Below are 25,188 nucleotides of genomic sequence, written 5' to 3' on the forward strand. Positions count from 1 at the left end.
CAGTGGCTTCATCCTCCTTTTTGTCCCTCCCCCTCTACTGAAGTTCCCTTTGCTGTCAGCACCCCAACTCCTTTAGCACGTTGGGGTCCGAGGGAGCAAACCATGTCCTGCGTGAAACACCTGCCTGGCCAGAACTAGAGGAGACTTTACGCACGTGAGAAGCTCAGGAGCCCACAGAGGTCAGGGCCCAGCGGGCCTACTTCCCTACCCCTCCCCATATTCACCTCTGGCCCTCAGTGGATACTCACCCCCAGAATGAGGACCCAATGACGCTAGAATACATGAGCTGAGCGGAATCCTGACGAGTAGCTGGCCTTACATTCCTTGCACCGGGCCGTGCCCTCAAGCCCTCAGTCAGCCATGAACTCAGGCCTCTCCAAGCTGCAGGGTAGCCAAGGGACACTGACTTTACTAGAAGATCCTGGGGAAAAGGCAAGTAATACTCAAGATGATATTTTTATATTAAGACAAATGCATGTCTATTATGTAATAGAATATAGAAGCATGAATTTCAAAGCCACAACCTGAGATGTCAGAGGAGTTTTACACTACGGGAAGGTTGCTTCAGGCTATTTCTTTAGAATTCAGTTCCCAGTCCCCCAACTGGCCGGCCCCCCTTGGCTGAGGGGTGTTTGAGTTGGGCAGAAAACTTGGAGAGGCTCTAAGTTCTTGAGTTTCTTGGAGAAACTCAATCTCCTTTGCTATTAGAATGAAGCAAGTGAGGACCAAGGTAGGGAAGCGATTAGCCTGAGGACACACAGCTTGGAGCCCAGATTTGAAACTCAGATCCGCTCTTCTCCCTGTACTGAGAAGTGCTGCATTGGGTCTATAAGAGTGCTTACTATGGCAAGAAAGGGGATCTGAACACAGAAAAGTGGCTCTGGGTTAACCCTTGGTTATACAGAAAAAGCAGTTCGAAGACCAATTTTACTCAAAGAGTCTGTGCTCAGGGTTCTGAGTAGAGTCGACACCACTAAATGACAACAGCATATTTTCTCACCTCCTTCAGGGTCTAGTGTTCCCTGTTTGGGAAAGACGATCAGGTGAACGAGGAAGAGAAGTCCAACTTCAGTGCCAAGGAATAAAAGGAAAAAGGCCGAGACAGTAGCAAGGCCAGCCAGAGGCTGCTCTGGACTCCAGGCCAGGGAACTGGTAGGACTGATGTGTTGAAATGGTCAGCTACCCTTCGACTCTCCCTTGTTCACACACCACAGGCTGTACCTACACACATAAACACACACACACACACACACATATAACTCACACTTAGAATCACAGATACCCAAAAGCTTATGATCAAGCAGAGCCTTACAAACTGAAAATGTAGGGGACCACTGATGATCTGCATCCTGGCCTCCCCATCACAAAACCACCCACCGACACCGCAATGACAATGCGAAAGGGAATCAACCTGAACCAGGGAGTTGAGTATGGGTGGCTTTCTTTTACTTAAAATGCTGTCCCTCACATGATTAAATAAGGGTCAAAGATTTGTGTTTTTTAGCAAGGTGTCTTCGACATTTTTATCAGTTTGTGACACCCAGCTGTCAAACTCTTAAGCCACGAATGTCTACAGATTGCCTTGTGGCTGTCACCTCTCACAGAAGTGCAACTCTCAATATCGTTTAATCAAGTCAATTAATACTGTTTAATAAATAGGCCAGAAAATTAGCTGAGAGTTTTTCTCGGCGGGATACGGCGTGCGACCAAAGTTATGGAAGATTGTCCCTTGAAACACTAAGGCAAACCTTGTTGAGTGTCATTTTACATAAAGCAATCACATAAAAAAAGATATAAATAGAAAAAATTCCAAAGTTCTCCCAGAGACAGACAGGGAAATCGAAACATCCAAAAAAAAAAAAAAAAGGGAAACAAAACAAAACACAACCATCCCTACCCCCACGACCCATTTGCTTCAAGTTCTTGATCATACAGTACTTGACATCTTTGGATATTTCACAACATACAACTCCAAACTGCAGCCAAGAGAAAACAAAAAGAACTAACCAGTTGTCTGAAAAATTGAGTTTATAAGAAGTCGTTACCTTTACAAAATAAACAAAAGCCCCAACACCACTGGATTCTAATTTGTTCATTTTTCCTGTTTTCTCTTAAAGTTTGGGTCAGCCCCATTCCCTTGGCTGAGGTAGGGACATGGGCACGTCGGCTGGTGGGTCCCAGAAGCGAGGGTCAGAAATGGAGACAGGAATCCGAGAGGCGGCTGCCCAGCAGATGACATCTGAGGACAAGAGGGTGTCAGCAACAGTTCCCTCTGGCTGAAAGGGCATCTGGTGGTGTGCGGAGTCAGGGGTCTCTTGGGGTTTGGGGTGGGGGAGCTGGGAGAGTGACAGAGTCTGCGGTCTTCTCTGGCCTTTTTGTTTTTTGTGTTTGCTCAGGAAGAAGCCAAGGCAATAGGAAGAGCCTGTCTCTGTGTTCACAGCTCCTGGATTGGGGACACCAGCCCTGGGCCATCTGCACAGATGAACTCTCCTCCCTTCTCTGGGCTACTGAGAAACAAAAGCAAACTCAGCAAGAAAAGGGAGGGACGGGCAGGACAAGGGAGAGATCAGGAAGGCACTGGGCCAGCAGAGCTGTCTTCCTTCTCAGGACTGGCTACAAACTGGAGAGCCAGGGAGAGTGTGTGGACAGCCCTCCCTCACACAGCCCTCCAAGCCCATACCGGAGCCAAGGCTCTGACGTCCCCCACTGGACACCCAGCGTCCTCCCTGGGGGACCAGGGAGGAGTTGAGGGTGTTCAAACACAGCAACACCAAAGTCCCGAGGGGCCCGCATCTGAAAAGCAAACATACGCCTGCATAACTGGGCGTTTTGTCTGTTACTGGGCATCAGGCGGAGGGAGGCAGTTGCCAGGTGTTAACAGGTGGCCCCCATTCGTTCTGTGTTGGCCCCAGGAGTCCTGAAAGACTCCTTATGGCATTGGAGGGGGCGTGTGGAGGTGGGGACAATGCTAGATGGTCGTCCCCAGCTGTGCACAGTGGCCCGCCCAGAGGGGAGGGGAGGATTTGGAAATGCCAAAAGCTTCCTGGGCGCTGTGGCCAAGCCCCACCCCAGCCCTTTTCCTCTGTCGCCCCGTCTAGTTTGGCCACAGTTCTCACCTGTGCTAGCATAGAGGCGGATGTGATAAAACTAGGTCCAGTAAAACAGACAGTGTCACCAGGGACATTAGGAGTGCAAAGTGTCTGTTCTCTCAAAGCTTCTCTCTGGAGGGATGGGCACATATGAGTGTGTGCGTGGGTGGGAGGGGGAAAGGAAATTACCAGCCCCCTTTCACAGGAGGGTGAAACTGGGGTACAGAGGGCTGACCTGTCCGAGGTCACAGGACAGGGAGGGAAAAATGGGCCCGGACTCCAGGAGCCTCACTCCTGACTCCAGAAGCCTCACTCCTGACTCCAGGAGGCCTCCCTGCCAAGAGGGCATTTCCCCTAAGGATCCCAGGCGCACTGGAGGTGGGAAAAATGCCCCATTGGAACAGTGACAGTAGGGACTCTGCCATAGTGCCGTGGGGCTCACAGGATGTGGGTCTCAGGCCCCTGCCTTCATCCTGCTCTATCCCATCTGCCTCTGGCCCAGCCACCTCCCTCCTTCTAGCCCCACACAGCTGCAAAGTGCTCCTGGACACCCGGCCTGGGGCCTCCTCTGTAGCATGGGCCCCTGTGAATTTCTGTATGAGAGCCAAGAGGCAGCCAGGGAGAGGCCAGGCCTTTTGGGAGGGGTCGCCCATCTCAGACACCAGCAAAGGGGAGGCAACTGCCTCAGGAGGCCCAGAAAATACTACTGCTGCTGCTGTTTGCTTTTTTCCTTTCTCCTTCTGAAATAAAAAGTTCAGACCCATTGGATGGGGCAGGTGGGCCTGGGAGAGGACGGGGAAGGAGGACTGGGGTTGACGAGGACCAGCCTAGTTGTTGGCTTCGGACATGGAGGCCACGTGATTGAGGCCGGCAAGCCCGGGGAGGCCGGCCAGGCCCGCGGCCCACGGGTCGGGCAGCGGGAAGTAGGGCCGCGCGGCAGCCACGTTCTCGGCCAGCGCGAAGGCCAAGAGGCCCCCCGCGTTCCGCTCGGCCTCGAGCTGGGCGCGGCCGAACAGCTTCATCTGGGTCTCCTCGAACTGCCGCTCCAGCTCCTGCAGGCTCAGCGCGCCCTTGGGCGCCGCCAGGAAGTGCTTGGCGGGGCTGGGGCCCGGGAGGCACACGGCGGCCCCGCCCAGGTGGCCGCCCACGTCACCCAGCGCGGGCGGCATGACGAAGGCCGCCTTCTCCGGGGTCGGGCCGCCGGGCCCGAAGAGCAGGCTGGCGGCCCTCCAGGCGGCGGGCTTGCGGCCGCGCCGGGGCCGCGCCATGCGGCAGCTCTGGCGCTTGATGTGGCGGTGCAGGTGGTCGGAGCGCGTGAAGCTCTTGTAGCAGAACTCGCACTGGTAGGGCCGCACGCCCGTGTGGATGCGCATGTGGTTCTTGAGGTCGTAGTTGTGCACGAACTTGGCGTTGCAGTGGATGCACAGGTAGGGCCGCTCCCCCGTGTGCTTTCTCATGTGGATCTTCAGCTTGTCTTGCCTGCAAGGCAGAGCCAGAGTCAGTCCCTGCAGGGAACCCCAGGAGCCGCTCCTCACTCTGTGCTCCCCTTCCTCCAGAACCCGCTAAGGCTCCCTAGTGCCGTGGTGTCAACCCCCCAGAATGGGACCTCTGCTAGAATTTACCTTCAACTACTGTGCCACCCCAAACACGTGTGGCTCCTCCCCTGGGGTAGAGAGGGGATCAGAGGCTGGGTTCCAGAAAGGTCGCTGCCATTCCAGAGCACCTTTTACACATAAGCTCAGAAGAATGAAGTGCCCACTCTGTCAGGGCCTGGAAAATAGACTTGATGGGGACATAGGCCCCGAAAGTCAGCAGTCTTTCATTAGTCCTCCAATGGGGCAGCCACTTCTGATACTGGATTGGACCTTCAGTTGCACTCTCTCCAGGCAACGGGGTCTTCCCTTCCGGTTCACCCAGTCCCATCCCAGCCCCTGGGCTGTTGAGACCTGTCTGTCCTCAGCACGAATCTGGGAGGCTACAGGGATCAGGTACACCTTGTTCAAGTCTCCTGCACTGTGGTTTCTCAGCCCCAGCCCTGGACCCTCCTCTTTGTCTGCAGACAATTCCAGGGTTTACAAAAGAGCCAGGTGCAACAAGAATGCAGCCTAAGCTAGGGCAAAGCTTTTCAGGGTTTAAGTGGTATTATTCAGAGGCAAGGTATGATGTGGGGGTGTGGCTCCCATGGCGGGTGTGGGAGTCCCTGCTCCAGCTGCAGACCCACTGCTAACGTGCTGGGTGACCTTAGATGAGTTACTTAACCTCCCTGCACAGACCTGAATCTAGCACGAGACATTAATTCCTATTGTCCACAGATGATGGAGAGAAATTTGGGTTTGTGTTGAGCTAGATTCAGCACACCTCTTGGTGGTGTTGAAAGCAATACCGACATCCCAAGGCTGTTTTCCTAAAGACTAAATGCTGCACAAACCAGCTAAAGGAGCCTTTTGGCTTCACAAAAGTGGAGGAAGTTGAACTTTGAGAACTCTCGGGATCCTTCTGCAGCCTTCCTTGACCAGGCCCGGCAGGCCAGGAAGCTGTGTCCAGCCTCCCACCTCCTCCCTGCAGGTGTGGCTTGGGTGGAGCGTCTGCCTGTCATTTTTGGCTCGGGTTTGAGGTTGGAGCAGATGTGGAGTGCAGGCATCCACCCTAAACCGGCCAGATTTAAACACCCTCAACATAACCCCAGGACAGCAGGAGCGGGTCCTGGTCTCCTGGTGTCCCCTGACCACTAGAGGTCTCACTGGCTCTCATTTTCTGGCTAGTTCCCCAGGGGTGGGGCAGGAGAGAAAAGGACATTCAGGAGTGGCAGGGACCAGGGGAGAAGGACCAAGAGGACAGATCCGTCTCTCTCACCTGGGCTCCCTGGAGGGCCCATGGGAGGTGGGGGTGGAGAGTCGGGTGGGCAGGGAGGGGGAAGGGAGAGTTGGTGTCCTCCACACACCAGATCCTCCTCCCCAGCCCCGTCCCTGCCCTTCCCACAACCCACCAGCTGCCCCCAGGCTGCACAGTAAGTACCTGGCTGTGACATCTCATGCGCCCTTCCTCTACCAGCATGCTGCTCTTACAGCCTCTGTAACCCACATTTCATCCAGGTGACTGGATTTTTGAGCAGGAAGAGGCCTTAGAAAGCATCCTAGCCAGTGGGTCTCAAACTTATGACCCATTATCAGGGTTGGATGAAACACAGAATGCTGGCCCCCACTCCCAGACAGCCTGTCCATAGGTCTGCGGTGGGTGGGGTGGGGGTGGAGGAGAGAGCAGAGAATTTGCATTTTGAATAAGTTGCCAGATGCTGCTGCTGCTGGTGGTCTGAGAAGCACCGGCCTAGGTTAATCCTTCACTTGGCTGGTGGGCAGACTGAGGCCCAGGGAGGTAAAGTCCCTAAGGTCACCGGGAAAGTAATGGTAGAGCTGGGACTAGAACAGCCTAGGCCTCTTTCTGCAGCACTGCACTGTGGCCTGTGTGAAAATGTAGGGGTGGGGTGCAGAGTGCTATTTGTACCCCTAGAGTGATGCTACACAGTCCCGGGGAATATGTCTTGGGACTCCACACGTTCGCTCAGGCTCTGATGAAACCCTCATGCTAGGTGGTTGGCTAGCCTCCCTCACTGGCTGAGGGACTCACACCCTCACCAGGGCCTGGTGGAGGGTCAGCTGAGAGTCACCAGTGGGGCTTTACATCATCTCATGCAATCCTCACTACAACCTTATATGGTAGATTTTTTTAAAAATTACGATTATATATATTTAACAGTATTGACCCTGAGGGTCACCCTCAAATAACGGACAATGCAAATGGTAAATCTTCAAATGTCAAGGGCCTCCTTTCAATATGCACTGCTTCTCCCGAGCTTTTCATTAGGGCATCTAAAATAAATCACACTTCAGCAGTGACTGGCCCAAGTGTGTGAGAAGTGCTGAGAAGGTGACTATAACTTCCTGTCATTGAGCGCCTGCTGTGGGCAGGCGAAGACACTATTGCAATGACCCTGGAAGGTCATTATTCACAGGCAAGGTATAGTGCAGGGGAGGGGCCCCCACTGGGGGTGTGGGAGCCCCTGCTCTAGCTGCAGACCCCCCACTAACTTGCTGGGTGACCTTTAGGCAAATTACTTAACCTCTCTGTGCAAAGTTGAACCTAGGGCTAGACATCAATTCCTACTGACCAGGAATCTGGGTTTGCATGAGCTCGCCTGGATTAATTTCCTCACTTGGACTAAGGAAGAGCTGAGGGCTCAGAGATGTCAAACAACTTTCCCAAAGGTACCAGCCGGTGAGGGGCAGAGGGGCCTAGAGGGCTATCTGGGGAGTGATTTGCTTGCAAGCTCTTCTGAGGATTTTCATCTTGAGTGTTCCCAGCCTGAGGCCTGTAAGGGCTGCCTCAGAAAGTGCAGCCCAAGCAATCACCCCTGGGCATCTGCCACCAGCCTTCCGTCTCTGGGGCCAGAGGCTGGGCCAAGCTGTGTGAACAGCTCAGCCTGGGCAGAAGCGCTGTCCCCAGCAGAGACTTTTCATGGGAGCAGGGGGGAGGGGAGTGGACAAAGCTCATAAGTTAGTCCTGGAAAAAATTTAGACAGCATCTAGTTTAGCAGGAGCACATCTGAATCAGGGGGCCCAGTAACCTGCATGGCTAGCAGTATGCTTCCCAGGACCTTGAAAATACTGATCTAACCCAACCCATTCCCAGGGAGGGAGTGGCTTTCTAAGGTCGCACAGTCTTCTTATTTCTGTAACGACCTTTCCATGTGGATGTCATATGCATGTGTGTTGGCAGAGCTGGGCCCGGGCGCGGCATACTTTAAGAATCGGACCAGGTCCTTAGCTGCCCTGGGCCTCAGTTTCCTGACCTTTAAAATGGGAGACTGGGCTGTACCATTTTGACCTTTGGTGTTCTGAGAGTGTTTGCATCCGGGTCATGGGCTAATACTGAATCTCTTTCTCGCTGGCTGGCTTCATTTATTATGGCTCTTCTACCCTTGTTCCTTTATGCATCTGATCTGCTGGCAGAGGCATCATGAGAGAAGTTGGAATGTTACAGCCTGACTCTTAGCAGCTGAGCTCTTAGTCACTTTCTTTCAGGACCGGGGGTCTGGTGGTCCCCCTTAAAATCGTCCAAGCCCCCCCAACCCTGTCCAATGGCCTATGTGCTAACTTACCCCTTAGCATGGCTTTGAAGTCTCCTTACAAGCTCACCCCTTCCAGTGATAAAGGAATAATATCTGGGGACCCTTGGTGACTGTAGGGAACAATACTGTGTTTATTGTAGATTTGCAAGTTATTAAGGGAGTATATCTTAAATATTCTCACCACACACACAAAAGGTAACGAAGTGAAGTGATGGGTTTGCTAACTAACATGATTGTGGTAATCATTTCACAATATGTATGCGTGTCAAATCATCACCGTTGTATACCTGAAGCTTACACAGTGTTATATGTCAAATATATCTCAATAAAGCTGGAAAAAATAATCACCCCCATTTCCTTTGCCAGCCCCTGGTCTCTCCCCATAGTACCGTAGCCACACACTACATGGACACGCTGTTCCCCTAGCGGGCCATGCTCTGGTCAGCTTTGCATCTTTGAATCTCTGCTGGCCTGAACTGGACCACCAGCTCCCCTAGCTCAGAGCCTGCCATATTATAGGATGGATGGCTAGTAAGCCCTGGCTCCTTTCCCTTCTGTGCATATCTTGTGTTTGGACACAATGCTCCACCCTTAGGTTCCCACCAGATGTCCAAGCCTAGATGCCAGCGTGTGTGCTCCTTCCGTCCCAGCTGCAAGCCCTCCTCTTCCCTGCACTCACGTCCTTCATCTCTGAGTTTACTCTTGCAAACTGCCCTGCCTAAAATGTCTACCACTCCCAATCCCCCTGATCCTTCAGAGTCAGACTCAAGTGCAGTCTTTCATAAACCCTTCCCTGTCCTCCCAGGTCCCATCCCTGGCCCTGACCTTCCAGAGCCCTTGAACACTGCAGCCCGACGCAGGTCACTCCAGGGGCAAGGAGGGAGCAACAGAGGACGATGTGTCAGCATCATCTTCTGCCGTCTGATGGCCGCACACGTATCCGCACTGCCCTCCCAGCAAGTCCCGAGGCCTGGGGGCCCAGTCTCTCTGCACTCTGTGTTCCCAACTCAACCACACAGGTGCTCCTGGCAGATGGGAACACCCATTCAGAGGCTGTCTTTGCCGCCTTTATTTTCCATGCCTGTTATTCCCAGGGCAGGGCCATCATGTGTGCTGTTTCCCTTAGCTGCCTCTCATGCCTGTGGAGTTACCGCCCTGTCCCCGGCTCCTGGGACCCTGTCTTGTTAGGCATCTAGAGAGCAAGGTGATGCAGGAGGTGGCGAATGCACCGGCAAGGAGCGCTGGCCCCAGCAGAGGCCAAAAAGGGACTCAGGCTCAGGGACGTTCCTGTCAGTGCTCATTGTGAGCTCGGATCAGGGCACAACTGTGCAAGGGGTTATGCCGTATCTCGCTAAAGCCTGTGAAGTCAGCGTTCCCATCATTCTCATGAGGAAGCAGAGGCAAAATGTGTCCAGAGCTTTCCTGATCTTGGGCAATACATGGGGTCATAAAAACGGGGTGTGAATTTAGGGAGCACCTGCTCCAACCTCCTCATGTGACACACGGGGAAACCGAGGCCCAGAGAGGGGAGGAGGCTTGGCCAAAGTCACACAGCCAGTTAGAGGCAGATCACAGTCACACAGCCAGTTAGAGGCAGATCACACAGTCACCCAGCTAGTTAGAGGCCCTGAAGCTGGGGTTCTGGGTCACCACTGCGGTGCCCTTTCCAAGGGGCTGCAGTCCCTGGGACTCTGTGTTCCCCGCATGCCAGGCCCTGCTCTCTCCACCCTCATTCAGCGCGTGGCCCGCATGGTACTGGAACCTGCTTGGATAAGAACTTGTCAGATGCTTTGGAATTCTGGCTGGTGCTCACCATTGAATGTACAGTGGGTGCTCAAGGCCATGACCTGCTGGTGCAGGGACACTTCTCAGGACTACCCAGTCCAAATCTGACGTGCTCCTTCCTGGCCCTGTCCCCTTGTCTGCCATCTCATCCCTTCACCCCGCACCAGGGACCCAGCCCAGGTCACAGGCACAGAAGTCTTGATCGGCACGCCCCCTTCCAGCTCGGAGAGCTCATCATCGGGAAAGATGAGCCACTCCTCGTGCTCTTATTCCCTCGAATGGAAGGAAAAGGCCCGGGTCCTGGGACCCGTGGAGGCTCCCAGTGAGGATAACGCTTTCCCAGCACCATCCACCCAGACTTCCTGGTAACCTGATGGTCTGAGACAAATTCTCCTCCTGCTGCCACTGCTAATGACATTACATCATCTTAATAAGGTCCTGAGAGCTGCCAGGAGTGGGAGAACCACGAAGAAAATACAGAAAAAGAAAGAAAGAAAGAAAAAAAGGCAGCAGCAGCCAGGCTCCTGGCCTTGTCTGGACAGCAGACAGCTGCTGGGCACTATGGAGCAATCAGCATTTGGCTTGCACTGAGGGCAGGGGTTGGAGGCTATAAGCTGCAGCCTTTATGGGATGTCAGCAGGGGATTCCGTGGAGATGGGGAAAATTGTGGTTCATCAGCGATTGACCTCTTGGGGTACAGAGGTTGCCCATCCTTTTCCTTCATGGGACCACCATTGTCTCAGGGGCTGGTCTCTTCTCAAGTGTTGCAGTTTCTTGACTTCATCACGTGCCCTGCCAGACATGGCTGGAGCACGTGTGAGAGCCAGGCTGCGGATGGGGTGCAGGGGGTCTGGGAGGGAAGACTGCCCAGCCATACTCTCTAGGTGCTCCCCCGACATGCTGCCTGCACTCAAGGACCACTGTGGCAGGACAGGAGCAACTAAGAGTCTTCTGAGGTCTTCACAGACCCGGGCCAGGCCCAGTTAGCAGTGATGACTGGGGTTGGGACGACAAGGGGGGGGGGGGACTGCGATGTGAGTGGGTAGGGAAAAGCCCCACCAAGTGCAGCAGCATCCCTCTGCACGCAGAGAGGACAAAGTTTCTCATCTTTCCTGGCCCACTCGCTCCCCATTCTTCAAGGCCCATCCTAGGGGCCACCTCAGGCAGCACCCTGTCATCCTGACCTTCTGCCCGGGCTTCCAGACTTTCTGGGAATAGAAGTAAAGGACTCCTGATGAGGAGGGTCTGGGGGGAGTTTGGTCCAGACTGCCTCTGCCCTGAGTTCTGGAGCTGTCTCTCTGTCCCAAGTCAGAGCCACAGCGCCAGTTTCATCAGGAGCTGCCTCTGCAGCCAGCACAGGCCCCGGCCGTCCTCAGGGAGAAAATGGTGACCTAGGACCGGGCTAGGGGAGAGGACACATGGACTCAGGCACAGACAGAGGGACTTGGGGTCCAGGGATCAGGCGCTGGCCAGAGCTAGGAGGGGACAGCGTGGGGCCAGAGATACGCAGTCTGGTTGAAGACTTTGAGGCCCTTCCTGGCGCTCCATGGGGGTCTCACAGCTGGAGAAACCAGTGGTGGGACAACTGTGGGACTGGCTGAAATCTAGAGCCGACTCGGAGGTGAGATTTCTGACCCCAAGGAATAAACACGTGCTGGTGGGGGACCACAGTCCCTTCTTGGAGACCCATAGGGTGAGAGCAGGAAGTGGGGCCTTAGGGGCAGGAGGGGCTCTGCTGGAAGGAACCCCCAGGCCCCTCCACCATGTTGTGACGCTGAAGTCACCAGGAATGATGTTCCCACAGGGCGTCGACATGCCTGGAGACATCGGAGGCCGTAACTCAGAGCGTGGACCAAAGGGCCACCTTGCAGGGAAGGGTAGGTCGCTCCAATGTCTCCCAGGAGGGAGGGGAAGTGGGCTTAGCCTCAAGAAGAGAGGAAAGGAGGCCTGGCTGGAGAGCAGACGCTCAGCTAAAATTAAGCAAAGACTCGGGCCCCAGAAAGGGAAATAGTGTCCAAGAGGAGGACGTGAGGGCGGCAGGTCCGGGGTCCCTCAGCCCCTTGGGGGGTCCAGTCCCAGGGAGTGGCTTTGCCTTGGAAGGGAGTCTGGGAATTCCGAGTCAAAGAGGCAGCAGCTGCTGCTCTAAGTGGCTGCTGAAGAGGCTTCCTCAGCTGGGGAAGGAGGGCAGTGCTGCGGACGGGGGCTGCAAGAAGCCAGCCACAAAGGGGTCCCTGTGGAAAGGCTGCGAGCGGACTTGGCTACAGGGAGAGTTACAGGCAACCCCGACCTGGACAGGCCAGGGTTGAGGCTCTTTGAAGACAGAAAAGAATCCTGCAGGGCAGCTCCAGGGAGGGGGCAGGAGGGAGGCAAGGAACCAGTGATTCTGAAGAATGTGATGGGGAGGGGTGTTGGGGGTTGTCCATCACGGGCAGCCACAGCCCACAGTGAGACACAAAACCCCCAGGGGAGGAGGCCAAGAAAATTGCCTCCAGCCTCCCCCCACTCTGGGTATCTCTGCTCCTGGGAGGGGGCGGGGGCAGAGCTTTGCTGATCTTTCTCAGGAGGCCAGTGCCCAGTGGGAACCAAGTGAGGGGAGTTGGGGATGGAAGCTGGAGTGCAGCTGCTTCAGCTGGAGACAGGCCTGGGGGCCCAGATGGCTGTCATTCTGCTGAACAGGCCTAAACCGGGGGAGGGCGGGGCTGGAGCTGGATGGCCGGAACTGCCCCACGGCTGATCTGGCCTGGAGGGGTGGGGTGGTGAGCCGGCAGGCACAGAGGCCACCCTGAGTGATCAGCAGGAATGTGCTGGAGGGAGGGTTCTGGAATGCGACCCTCCTATGCAACACAGCATTGAGGCCCAAACCAGGAGGCCCACGCAGAGGATGTGCTGGTGTCAAGAGGGTGAGATGTCTGACTGTCTTGACTGACCAAGTTTAAAACTTTCCCTAGGGAAGGCAGGGACACAGACCAGCGTGGCGCTCACAGAAAGCGGAGTGTGGGAAAGGCCCAGAGGGGAGTGGGGGAGGGAAGGAAGATGGGGACTCGGTGGGGGGCGGGGCAGGCTCGCTGTGTGGTACCCTGAGATGCAGCACATCCCCTTGAAGCCACAGATGTGGGTCTCCCCTGCAGGGAGGGGTGTCCCCAGTGTCAGCCATCTGTGCAGTGGACAAGCAAAGGAGGTGGAGCCCAGATGGCAGGACTCGGGGGCTGGCTTTTCTGGATCGGGCCTGCGAAGGGTGTCCATGTCTTGAAGTCATTCCCGGGGGGCCGGGCTTGGAGGCACAGGCTGCGGAGAGCCCCTGGCTCCAGATGCATGAACTGCACTTGAATTTGGACTGGGCTCTGGTTTGCCTTCCTTCTGTTATCCCTGTGCTTTTGTCAAGCCTTTACAAGGTGTCCTGTGGATCTGAGGTGAATTCAGGAGAAAGAGAAGGGTGGGAGGTGGGGGTAACATTACAGTGGCAGGGCCATTAATGAGGGGCACCCAAGAAGGGGTGAATCTCCCTGACTTTGGGGCCAGCTGCTCTGCAGCGAAAAGAGAAGCGAGCACCTGAGGTCAGCATTGCTGGGTGAAAGGGGACACACCCTGGGTGTGGGGGGCCCTGCCCCTCTGCACCTGGAAATTCTCCATTCACTGTCAGCTCAGAGCAGCTGGGAGATACTACTGGGGTTTCCTTCACAGAAGCAGCTGCGAGGGAACCCAAGGCCACCTTGGAAACAATCAGTGTTGTCCTTCAAAGCAGTCACTGGAAGAGCCTGCAGAGCTGTTTTCACAATTGTCATCTGAACATATGCCTGTACCCTCTCTGGCAACCTCAAATACGGTTTTCAAGCCACCAAAGAGAGTGAGTCTCATTACTTAACAGGACTCATTCTGTTTTCCCCCAAAAGCATTGCCCCTGATTTGGCAATCAACCTGATTCAAAACACTGCACTCCATCCTCAAAAATCTAAACTTTGGGCCCACTGACGAAAACCAACAGAATGAGCCCCAGTAAGTCTCAAAGATAAACTGTTAGGAGGATGTGGGGTGACAGCAGCACCACTGGAATAAGTGTGGGTTCCTCAAGAAAGGTTCTTTGTTGGGGACAGGGGCCATGTGGGGAAAGGACCTGGTCTAGGAAGTCACGGTCCCAGGGCAGGTACACGCCAGGCTCTGTCCGCATCCGACACACTGGAATGAGCAAGCCCGGATGCAGGGCACTCACCAGAACCTTCCCCACTGTGGACGTGGCTAGGAAGGTCAGCCTCATATCAGTGACCACAGTCGGCACCAACAGACCATATCCCCCCAAAAGAGGTCCATTGAACCCTAGCAGTGGACAAATCGGACCCCACATCATCGCACCAGTCAGTTCTGACCACAAAGCTTGCTGTGCAGAGAAGGTACATAATACACATGTGCTGAATGGGATGGAGTCCAGGAGAAATGAAAGGCTTATCATGTATTGATTTCAAATTTCAACTTTTATAACAGCATAAAGTTAACCCTCGTCCTAACATGGACAGTCAAGGGGAAGAACATAGAGGGATGCCCACCCTTTAGGTCTGATCCAAAATAAGACTGAAAGGGCCAACAGGGGTCTTCCTGGGATTCAAGTCCCAGCTCTACCATTTCCCAGCTGAGCTTATAAGTAGCTGACTAGCCACCAGGAGACGGATCACCCATCTGTGGACAAAGGCCACGGCCCTCCCTGTCTTCCAGGGCCTAGCGGGGTGAGAGTATGTGTAATCCGCTCAGGACAGGCCCTGGAATGCTGACTGGGCTCTAAAGGGGGGATCCTCCCCATTGGGGAGCTTCAAACCAGCTTCCCTGGATCTACAGTGGGTGCTGAGGGCCCCACTTCAGCCTTAACCAGACAGCTCTGCTCGTATCTATTTTATATCTTGGCCTTCCATGGAATAGCATATAGAAGAAAATATTTGAGGAACTTTCCTGGTGGCGCAGTGGTTAAGAATCTGCCTGCCAATGCAGGGGACACAGGCTCGAGCTCTGGTCCAGGAAGATCCCACATGCCGTGGAGCAACTAAGCCCATGCGCCACAACTACTGAGCCTGCGCTCTAGAGCCCATGAGCCACAGCTATTGAGCCCACGTGCTGCAACTACTAAAGCCCACATGCCTAGAGCCCCTGCTCTGCGACAAGAGAAGCCAACTGCTATGAGAAGATTGCACAATGCAACAAAGAGTAGCCTCCACTCACGGCAACTAGAGAGAGCCCATGTGCAGCAACGAAGACCCAATTCAGCCAATAAATTAATAAATTAATTAATTAATTTAAAAAGAATATATCATGTATTGCTTGCATATTTTAAAAACAAAATTAAAAAAAAAGAAAATATTTGAAAATCACCAGGTAATGTCTAGCACCAGTGCTGGCAATGAGCTTGCCGTGCATCTAGGACCCAGTTGGATCTCCCCTGACATGGGTCTTTCTCCATCCCTGTGGCCCCTGGCCCTCCCCACCCCACCCCTCGCACCCACAGGCCTCCGTGCGCACCTGGTGAAGCGGACCTCGCAGATGTTACACATGTATGGCTTCTCCCCGGTGTGGGTCCGCATGTGCCGTGGCAGCTTCCCAGCCCCCATGATGACTTTGTGGCAGATGGGGCACTGCTGAGAGGCCTTGGGCTTCAGCTTGCGCTCCTCCACCAGCGGCCAGGGTGGGAAGAGGCCCCCCAGGTGGGTGGCACTCAGGAAGTTGAGATAGGCACCGTAGTCATTCTCTGCCTTGATGGGGCCCAGGGGCCCCCCGGGAAGGTCCGGGAACACGTCCTTGAAGAAGTCATTGGGGAAGGGCGGTGGTGGGGGTGGGGGAAGCTCCTCTTTCTCCTCCTCCTTGATCTTGCGGTTCTTGATGACCAGGTCTAGGGGCCCATTGTCCATGGGCTGCTCGGGCAGCTGGGCGAAGGCACCGAAGTCCCCTGGCCAGAGGTGCGGAAAGAAGTCCGGGGCGAATGGAGATAAGGAGGGTCTCCTGTCGGGGATGTTGGCTTTGGGGTACAGGTTCTCCCTCAGCAGAGATTCGATGGAGAAGTCCCGGATCACACCCAGGTGGCTGGGGCTGCCGGCCTGGAAGGAATCTGGGAAGTCCCTGGGTGTGTCCGAATAGGCCTTCTCCGAGAGGTGGTCTGTCTTGGAAGGGCTTTGGTGGCAGTTGATGTCCTGGGGGTCGGGCAAGTTTTCTTGATCAGCAAAATCCTCCGTGTCATCTTCCTCTTCCTCCTCCTCCTCTTCCTCCTCCTCCTCTTCGTCCTCCTCCTCATCGTCATCTTCATCATCCTCGTCGTCCTCCTTGTCGTCCTCCTCCCCCCCGTCTCCCCCAGGCTCCATGATCTCCAGGCACACGTTCACGATGCACTGGATCTCCAGCATCCTGGCGGCGTTGAGGATGTGCTTGACGTTGGCGGCGGTGATGGTGAGCGTGGAGGTGTAGGCGAACTCCAGGATGGCGGCCAGCGCCTCGGGCTGGACAAAGTCGATCTCGTAGACGTAGGGCTGGCTGGCTAAGGTGCCGGCCGTGAAGAGCTTCTTGAAGTACTTGCTGCAGGCGGCCAGGACGGAGCGGTGGGTGCGGTACTCCTGCTCCTGCACCACCAGGAGCACGTCGCAAAGCAGCCCGTCATGCCGCTGCTCGTTCAGGCTGCACAGGACCTCGCTGCTGTGGTTGGGGAAGGGAATGCCGATCAGCTCGTCAATGCCATTGGCCATGTTCTCAGCCAGAGCCCTGCGGGGACACACAGAGGGAGGCTGGGTTAGAGGACACGGCCCCGGGGGGGACACTAGCCCTGGGACCCTGGCCCAGGGAGGCCAGGCCGGTGGGCATACTTGCCCACCCTACCCCTGCCTTTGCTTGGGGTTTCCCTCCCCCCGACCTCTGCTAGAAAGCCGGCCCCTCCTCCTCAGCTTTTCCAAATCTCACGTGTAATTCAGAGCCCCGCTCATAAGCTGGGGCTTCTCAATGCACCACTGGGCTCTTCCCGGGACCCCAAAGGCCCTTGGAGCTGGGCTTCTCATTGGGCAGCTGGCGTCTGCCTTTTAGCAAAGGCTATGGAGTCTTCTCGCGTGCACGATTTCACCGAATTCCTCTTCGGGAGTGTGCAATTCCTGAACGCGAGGACGGACAAGCCACGTGAAACTCCACTGCTCTGTGTGCTACGGGAATGGTGGCCACTACTGACTCACACAACGTCTGTGGGTCAAAGGCCAAAGGGGGAATTTTCTCTCATGACTCAGGGCTCCCGCTGGGAGAATGCTTTGGGTTATTTCACAAAAACTCTGACTCCTGTAGCAGACTCACATTTTGCTGCTTTTGGCTACTGATGTGAGCTGCACTCACAGTGGGCTGTTAGCAGTAGCTGAGATGTTCTCCAGCCCAACTTCATATGCGGATGTCTTAACCCCCAGTACATCAGAGTGTTCCTGTATTTGGAGGTAGGATCTTTAGAGAGGTAATGAAGGTTAAAACGGGATCCTATGAGTGGGTGCTCATCCAGGATGACCGGTACCCTTACAAGAGGAGAGTAGGCACAGACACACCGAGGGAAGACCATGCGAGGACACAGTGGGGAGACAGCCACATACAAGTCAGAGAGAGGCCTCAGAGGAAACTGACCTTGCAGACATCCCGATCTTGGACTTCTAGCCTCTAGAACTGTGAGAAAATACATCTGTTGTTTAAGCTCCAGTCTGGGGTATTTTGTCATTGCAGTCCTAACAAACGGATACAGCTTCCAGGAATCTTAAAACCAATTTTGCGGCCCATTTGCAGCAAGGGAATGGGGGCCTTAGGGCAGGTGTTTTGCTTTCTGACCTTACTTCTGGCTTCATCTTAGTTGATAAGTTTTCTCTTCGTTTGCAATTCTTGATTTTTTTAGAAAATACTGACCTGCTATATACGTATATCTGTGAGTCATTTGACCTATAAATATTTATATTCAATATTAAATTGAACATAAATTTAGGGCATTGTTGGCTAATTTATCATGTCTGTATTCTGTTACTCTTAGGGAAACGTATCCTTGTGGGGAGAAGCCTCTTCTGAGACACCTCAGGATTATCTATACATGAAACACAAAGCGTGGCCAGCGACAGCCACCAGGAGGGATGCGGGCAGGACAGAGGACAGCAGGCACCCTTAGCTTCAGGGAGCAGAACTCACAGCCCAAGTCAACAGATTCAGCCTGGACAACAAGCCACCTTGATTTTACGCCAGGGCACAAAGGGCCCTGCTACTCGGGGCAAAGCTTCGTCGTGGCCCATGGATAAATCCTAGCAAAGGCCTGGCCCTTACCTGGTACAATCACAGTGGGGAGAAAAGAAAAAGGGAAACAAAGCCTGGAAGCTCCACAGCCTGGTGGCAAGATCTTTGGGGATCCCCACATACTTATCTTCCGGATGCTTCTGCCCTGAGATGGCAGATGCAATGTAAGGGGAGAAGGGACATGCACCAGGCCCACGGTCCCTCGAGGGACCCGGAGGCACCAGAGACCTAGTGGGGTGTCAGGGTGCTTGGTGCTCTGCCGCCCTCTTCCCTGCTCCTCTATGGGTGATGGAGGGCCTTAGCCTCCCCTGAGCAATCCCACCTGGGCACGGGTTTAAGAGGTTTCCCAGAGCAAAGGCCTCACTGCTTTCCTGCCTCCTCAACTTTAAAAGGGCCGGAGACCCCGCAGGCCATGTGTTCTTTCCCTACGTAGTCACTGGGTTTCTCCCTGTGCCTGCCACTGCCCTGGGCTATGGGGATGCACAGAGGGCAGGTCAAGCAGGGCCCTGATCTATCAGAGCTCACAGGGACAAAACAACAGTGCTGAAGGCGCAGCAAGGTCCACCGAAGAGGGATAAGGTCACCACACACCCATCAGAATGGCTAAAGTAACAAAAAGCAACAACACCAAATGCTGGCGAGGTCATAAAAGGCATCGCTGTGTGTCCACCTGGCTTTCTCTTGGATCACTCACTCTGGGGGAAGCCAGCTGCCGTGTCATCAGGACAGTTCTATGGAGAGGTCCACACGGCACGGGACTGGACAGGTCCAAGTCACTGGCTGTGTGAGTGAGTCACCAGGACCCAAGGGAGTGGGGCGTTCAGCCCCAGTCAAGCCTTCAGATGACAGCAGCCCCACTGACATCCTCACTGCAACTCCATGAAAGGCACTGAATCAGAACCACTTAGCCAAGTTGCTTCTGAATTCCTGACTTAGAGACACCGAGAAATAGTAAATGTTTGTTCTTGTTTTAAGTTGCTCAATTTTAGCGTAATTTGTTATACAGCAATAGATAACACAGTAGATAATACAGGGAGATGATGGATAATCTAACAGGCAATACAGAGGAACTATTCATTTCATAGACATCATGGATTCGTGACATGTGTCATAATGTTTTCTGGCAGATGGCAGTTAAGTGCTGCCTTCTAACAAAATCAGTATATTATGACATTGGTTTGATAGATGGAAGTAGATGTATGGAGGAAATGACACCTTTTTCTAATTCCCACGAAGCTGCCCTAATGGTAGCAGGGTCCTGACCCTCAGAGGAATCTTCTCATCTGAAAAGCCTGTTTGTGAATGGAATGCCCCTTCAACTATTAAAAGCCCAAGTCAGTAAAATCTCAGGAAATTAGTTCCTTCAAGCCAGTTTTCTTGCTTGCCAAGGGTTTATCCCTATAAAGACAAAAATATTTTTTAATGTTTTTCAGGAAAAATTCCCACAATTCCTTAAACTTACCCCCACCTTCTTAAATAGAGGAGCTGGAACCCATTAGATGGGGTGCAGGTGGTCAGCGTCTCATCCGAGCCCTCTGAGGGATAGAAAGTGCCGTCCCTACGCTACATGTCCTTGCCTCCCGTGTTTTTGGAGCCAGGTCTGCTTGGGCCTGGGGGTCAAGAACACAGCTGTGTGACTTTGGGAGGTCCTACCACCTCTATGGGCTTCTCTTTTCTTGTCTTGCCGTTGGATGGACAGGGGAAATCTGAAAATTGGCGTCATGACCACAAGGAACTCAAAAGCACAGAGGATCTGGCAATGAGGAAGGGGAAACAGGCTTGGGTGACTCTGGACTTGAAGGCTGGTCTGTCCAGCAGTGACTTCTCACCATGGCATGGTTTGAAGTCTTTGTCCCATTCCTGGAGGAACAGATGTAACCACAGAGCGGGGGGCTGTTTTTCCTGGCAGGAGGTAGCAAGGGAAGGGGGGCTGTGGCTTGCTGTTTTATTGACTCTTTGGGAAGAAGTGCACCCACCCTGCACTCTGGAAGCTTCCCTGGTGACCCTAAGGTTCCCATGCCTGGAGGGCCCACAGACAGCAGTGTTCCAGAGGGGATGCCATATCCGGCCCCCACCTTCCCACCCAGGCCCTCCATCCTTCCCTCCCATCCCTCCCATCCCTCCCATCCCATCGCCCAAGCCAGAGCACTCTGTCTCCAAGAATAACACACTCAGAAAAGAAAATTACACACACACGCACACACATACACACACACACACACACACACACACAAAACAAAACCAAACCTTTCAACAGCTAGGAGAGGCTTGATGCAAAATATGAACCTCTGGTAGGAAGAGGAGAGAAAAAATATAGAGCCAAGAAATAAACGTGGAGGAGGGAAAGGGGGGAAGAGGAGCTCAGAAATGGAGGAAGGAGGAAAGAGGAAGAACGCAGGGCGGGTGAAACCTTTTCGGGTGTGGTCCCCTTTCCAGAGGATGTGAGGTCCACCACAACCTCCCCCTGGGCCTGTGTCCTCTGTGGAAGGTTCTAGAGCCCAGGTATGTCCAAGTAGCCTTCTGGAAAAGGCAGCATGTCTCATCTCTGGCCTAGGTTAATTCAACTGTAACAGGAGAACATCACTTGCTTCAGGTACTCTACCTGCCTCCCGCTCTCTCACTGTAGGGAGATGGGTCATGCCCTTAGCTCAGCAGCTGAAGAGGGGGAGGGGATGCTTCTATGAGAGGATCAGAGAAGAGGAGGGAGTGGAGCCTTTGGAAGGAGAGAGAGGGCCTTGGACTTACAGAATTGCATTGTAGAAACCTGGCTCTAGAAGTCCTCCAGAACTAATTTCTTGAGTGTGACTTGAATTTTTGTTTTTATTTGTGTCCTGTTCTAATAACCAAATCAATCAAGCAGCCAAGCCAACATTTATAATTACAGTCAACCACAAGCTACCATTTATCAAGTGCCTGGAACGCGCCAGTCATCACACCTCTAAGCCTTCTTCAATCAACACGACCATGAAAGATACATATTTTGATCATCACCTCCAATCTAGAGATAAAGAAAGAGTATGGAGAGGGTAGGTGACTTGTCCAACGCCACACACAAGTGTCCGAGCCAGGTCTGAACCCAGCTGCATTTGGTGCCAAAGCTCACGTTCATTCCGCTTTATAACACTGCCTGCTACAAAGTCCGATTTGCGGGTAGGGGGGTTTGCACCCTACCCCCAAAGGTTTAGAGATTTAATCAGAGCCAGGCTGAGGGATGTGCCCCAGGGACCCGAGACTCATGGAAGCCAGGGGGGCTCAGGACTGAGTGTAAACAAGAGGTATGGACAGGGAGGCAACAGGCTCCTGTAGGCTGGGGGATGGGGCCAGGCTTCCAGGAGGAGGGGTCCTGTCTGAGCTGCGAAGGACAGAGAGGATTTCGCTGGGCAGAAGGGCAGGAAGGACCTGCCCCATATTATTTGGATGTAGAAAGCTTTGGATAGAGTGCCGTCTGGAGATGTGTTTAATCTGGATCCTGAGCAGGGTCACAGAAGAGGCTGTTCTCAGCCAGCACCTGCCTTAAGTTGGCCGATGGCCATCTGACACCTGGGAGTTTGTGTTGGGAGGTGGAGAGTGAGGGCCCTGCTTTCAGACCTCCTGGGTTCACACCCTGGCCCTGGGGACCTGGAATCATCCCCCACCCTGAGTTCAGTTTCTTCATCTGTTCAGCGGGGATGATAACAGTGTCCACCCCGCAGAGTTGCTGGGTGGATCAGATGAGGTGAGACACGTGAAGTGCTCCCGGGACAGAGGAGGTGCTCAACCGCTGCTGGCAATTAGGAAGTCCAGGTGGGACACAGACACCCTAATAGGCAGAGGGAGGTGGGATCCTACCAGGAACTAATTTGCCTTCTGTATAATTTTGCAGAGACCATTCGATTTAAGCACCTCTCCCAAAGACATTCCCAGGGCCACCCCAGCATGTGGAGGATATTGTAGTCTTCCAAGGTCCTTTCATACCTCCTGTCTCATGTACTCCTAACCCAAAGAGGCAGGCAAGGCTGGTAGGAACCTGATGCCTATTTTACAGACGAGGAAAACAAGACACAGTGAGGAACTTATGCCCAAGGTCACAGAGCACATTAGTGTCAGAGCTGGAACTAGAACTAGGTGTTCTGATGCCTAAGCCTGTGCCCCCAGCCAGGTGTGGGGTTGCCTGGCTAGTAGGCACCTCATGTTCTAAGACTGGTTTTACTAGGAATGTGAAGCGCAGGGACTGGCAAATGATGTATATCTTCCTGCTGCCCTCAGTTTGCTTATCTGGGAAACAGGAAAGTAACTGCATGGATCTCACCTGCTCCAGAGCAGGATTTGTCCCTTCTATGTCTGTATCAGTCCCAGGACGCCATCAGGCAGGAACATGGGAGATGCTGAATGCATGAGGTCGGTTCAAATACGTGGTGGGGAGAGTCTTGAAGTCACAAAAGGCGGTAGGTAGCCCCAACCCTTGGCACTGGGGACACCTGACATTTGAACAGAGCCCTATCATTCGTTAGGTATTTATATCCATTCATTTCATCCTTATTATGGTTCCCATTTGACGGGGGTCAGAGAGGCTAAGTCATTTGCCGCAAGTCACACAGCTAGAAAACAGCAGGTCAAGGACTTGCTTTGACTGCAGTCCCACCTCCTTCCTGTCCTCCGTGGCTGCCTCGGCGATGTGACCTTCCGTACAATTCTATTGCTAAGATCCGCAAGTCCAGTGCCTCCCTGAATCACGGTCAGGTCAGCAAATCTGGGGCGCAGGATGATGCTTCCAGCTGCCAAATCCCCACGGCGGACCGGCCCCAGCTGGCAGGCTCCCACTGCCCTCGGAGGGGCCCCACCCCCTGCCTCCAGCTCCTCCCCTGCCTGGCCCTGGAGCGTCAAAGCCGCCTGGCAGAATTAGTGACTGCCACGAGGGCGAGGGTGGGGTTCTGCAGGGGCCGAGAAGGGATGTGGATTCTTTTCCAGATTTGGGAATGAGGCTAAGTAGCAGCTACCTGCGTCCTTCCAGCAGGTGCTCAGTCTCTGTGGTCTCTGTAGGCACGGAAACCTGCAAGGGGCTGTGGACCAGGGCAGGAGAGAGAGAGCAAGGAGGCCTGGCCCAAACCGCTGGCCAGCCCCATGGATCTCTGCTGGGTGCACCCTGGCAGTTCTCCTCAGCCTGACAGCTCTCCTCAGCCTGACAGCCACACCCCTCGGCCACGGAATGCCCCAGAGGCTGGGGCCAGACATGGGGGCTGGAAGGCTGGACAGGGCTTCCGCAACTTCCAGCCTGCACCCTGCCTGCTGGGGCACCCCGGGCAGAGCACTCCCAGCTGCGTGAAGCTGGCCCCACCTGCTCTACCACCCTCCGGACATGCCTGGAGCCCACGGTGCCCAGCTCAGCCTCGGGCCCAGGGCTTGGAGCTGGTTGGTTTCTGCGAAATGAGCTCTGGGCCTCCCTCCTCTGGCAACAGTGATGGCTGTGCCAGATGTTCCCTGACAGCTGGAATACGGGCCCTCTCTGCCACACACAGACATGATCCCCCATTCTCCCCCATGCCTGGTCCCTCCACCCACAGGACGAGACTTGACAGGGCAGAGGCCAGGCCCTGCAGGCAGGCACTCCTGTGCCCTCACTCCACACGGAGGGATTCTCCCCACATCCCTACACCTGGGGGCCTGAGCTTCTGCTGCCGAGACCAGGCACTCAAGTCCCTGCCTCGCTGTTCTCTGAAGCCCCCTGACTTAACTATGTTGCGAGTTTATGGAGCACACCTCCTTTTCTCTAGACATTTTCCTAGGATCCCTGGGTGTAGAAGGAATTATCTGGCCCACTTTGCCGGTGAGAAACCTAACCTAATGCTGGGTGAACTGACTTGCCCACATCACAGAACAAGGTAAGTGACAGAGACCCCAGACCGCCTGCCTTGTCACCCGGACCCTGTCCACTGTGTCATGCTGTATCTCTCTCTTTTCATCCCCACCCTCACCATCACCACGTGCATACCCCACATAGGTTTGGTTTTATCACAACAAGGTTTAGGACCCCCCCGTGGGAGTTTGGAGGGGGGACAAAAGCCAGGGTGGGCTTCTCTCCCCCTACATCCTTACAGGGATGAAACACACACTCAGGACAGACTTGAGGGGTACCTCAGAGGGCGGCTTGAGTGATGAGTGAGGAAAGGTGAGGGGCAGCTCTGCATCTGGGCTTTGGTCCTGGGGGTGGGGTGGGGACACCTGAATGTCGAAGCTATTCTTCACAGCATCTGGGAGAACCCCAAGTGGGTGTGCTGGGCCCCTGACCTCTTTCCCTCACCCAAGGGGTGGCATGGAGCCCGTTACTTTCCAAAGCACTTTTGCCTCCATGCAGGCAGGCAAGGCCAGTATTATACCCATTTTACAGATACAGAAACAAAAGCGAAGTGAGGTTAAGGTCACAAAGTCCAGCCATAATGCTGGAGAGCTCATATATCCCCTGAGGCCATAATTTGAGGGCTGCACTGTGCAGTAACCTTGCAGGAAAGATGGGAAGGGTGGGTTGTCTAAGGGCTGCTTGGCCTGGAGCGAGGCTGGAGGGGCTGAGGCCGCCAAGTATGGCCGGTAGCGAGGGTCCCACCTTGGACAGCTGGAGCGCTGGCTGGGCTGGCCTTGGGAGTCTGGGCCAGACACATCAGTGGTAGCCCTTCAAACTGTTGTACTTTAATTATTTATTCATCCTTTATTTCTTAGAGGGCGCGGCGGGGGGAGGGGGGAAGACGTTTTCTTTTAAGAAAAATTGCACACTTCTTTATGTTCGAAATAAAGGATTTACTACTTGTGTTTATTACAGGCGATTTCCCGAGCCAGAAAACTCCTTGGGAGGCTTATTAAACCTTATTAAACCACTGAAAATTTAGGTAATAAAATAAATCACTTGTTTCCCATAAACAGCACTAGGCCCCGGGTTACTGCGTTTCAGAATGCCAG

At 54.1% G+C, this 25,188-nt stretch overlaps 1 protein-coding gene across 13 annotated transcripts in view; it reads right to left on the reverse strand.

Annotated features, from left to right (window-relative positions):
• Positions 1–1,664: 1,664 nt before the first annotated feature.
• Positions 1,665–25,188, reverse strand: part of ZBTB7C (zinc finger and BTB domain containing 7C) — a 353,420-nt gene continuing 329,896 nt past the window's right edge. For 10 of the 13 annotated variants that reach the window (XM_057698336.1, XM_057698331.1, XM_057698337.1 and 7 more), the window contains 2 exons: positions 15,499–16,725; positions 1,665–4,568 (listed from right to left, as the gene is read on the reverse strand). In XM_057698336.1, coding sequence (XP_057554319.1) covers positions 3,917–4,568; positions 15,499–16,709 — 1,863 coding nt within the window. In that variant the 5' untranslated portion in view covers positions 16,710–16,725 and the 3' untranslated portion in view covers positions 1,665–3,916. Of the gene's footprint in view, positions 4,569–15,498; positions 16,726–17,298; positions 17,405–18,955; positions 19,042–19,723; positions 19,743–25,188 lie in introns of those variants that run through there. The other 3 variants (XM_057698342.1, XM_057698340.1, XM_057698335.1) reach the window with 3 other exon arrangements.

The sequence above is a fragment of the Hippopotamus amphibius genome, chromosome 11 (genome assembly GCF_030028045.1).
Source record: "Hippopotamus amphibius kiboko isolate mHipAmp2 chromosome 11, mHipAmp2.hap2, whole genome shotgun sequence".
NCBI classification, from domain to species: domain Eukaryota; kingdom Metazoa; phylum Chordata; class Mammalia; order Artiodactyla; family Hippopotamidae; genus Hippopotamus; species Hippopotamus amphibius.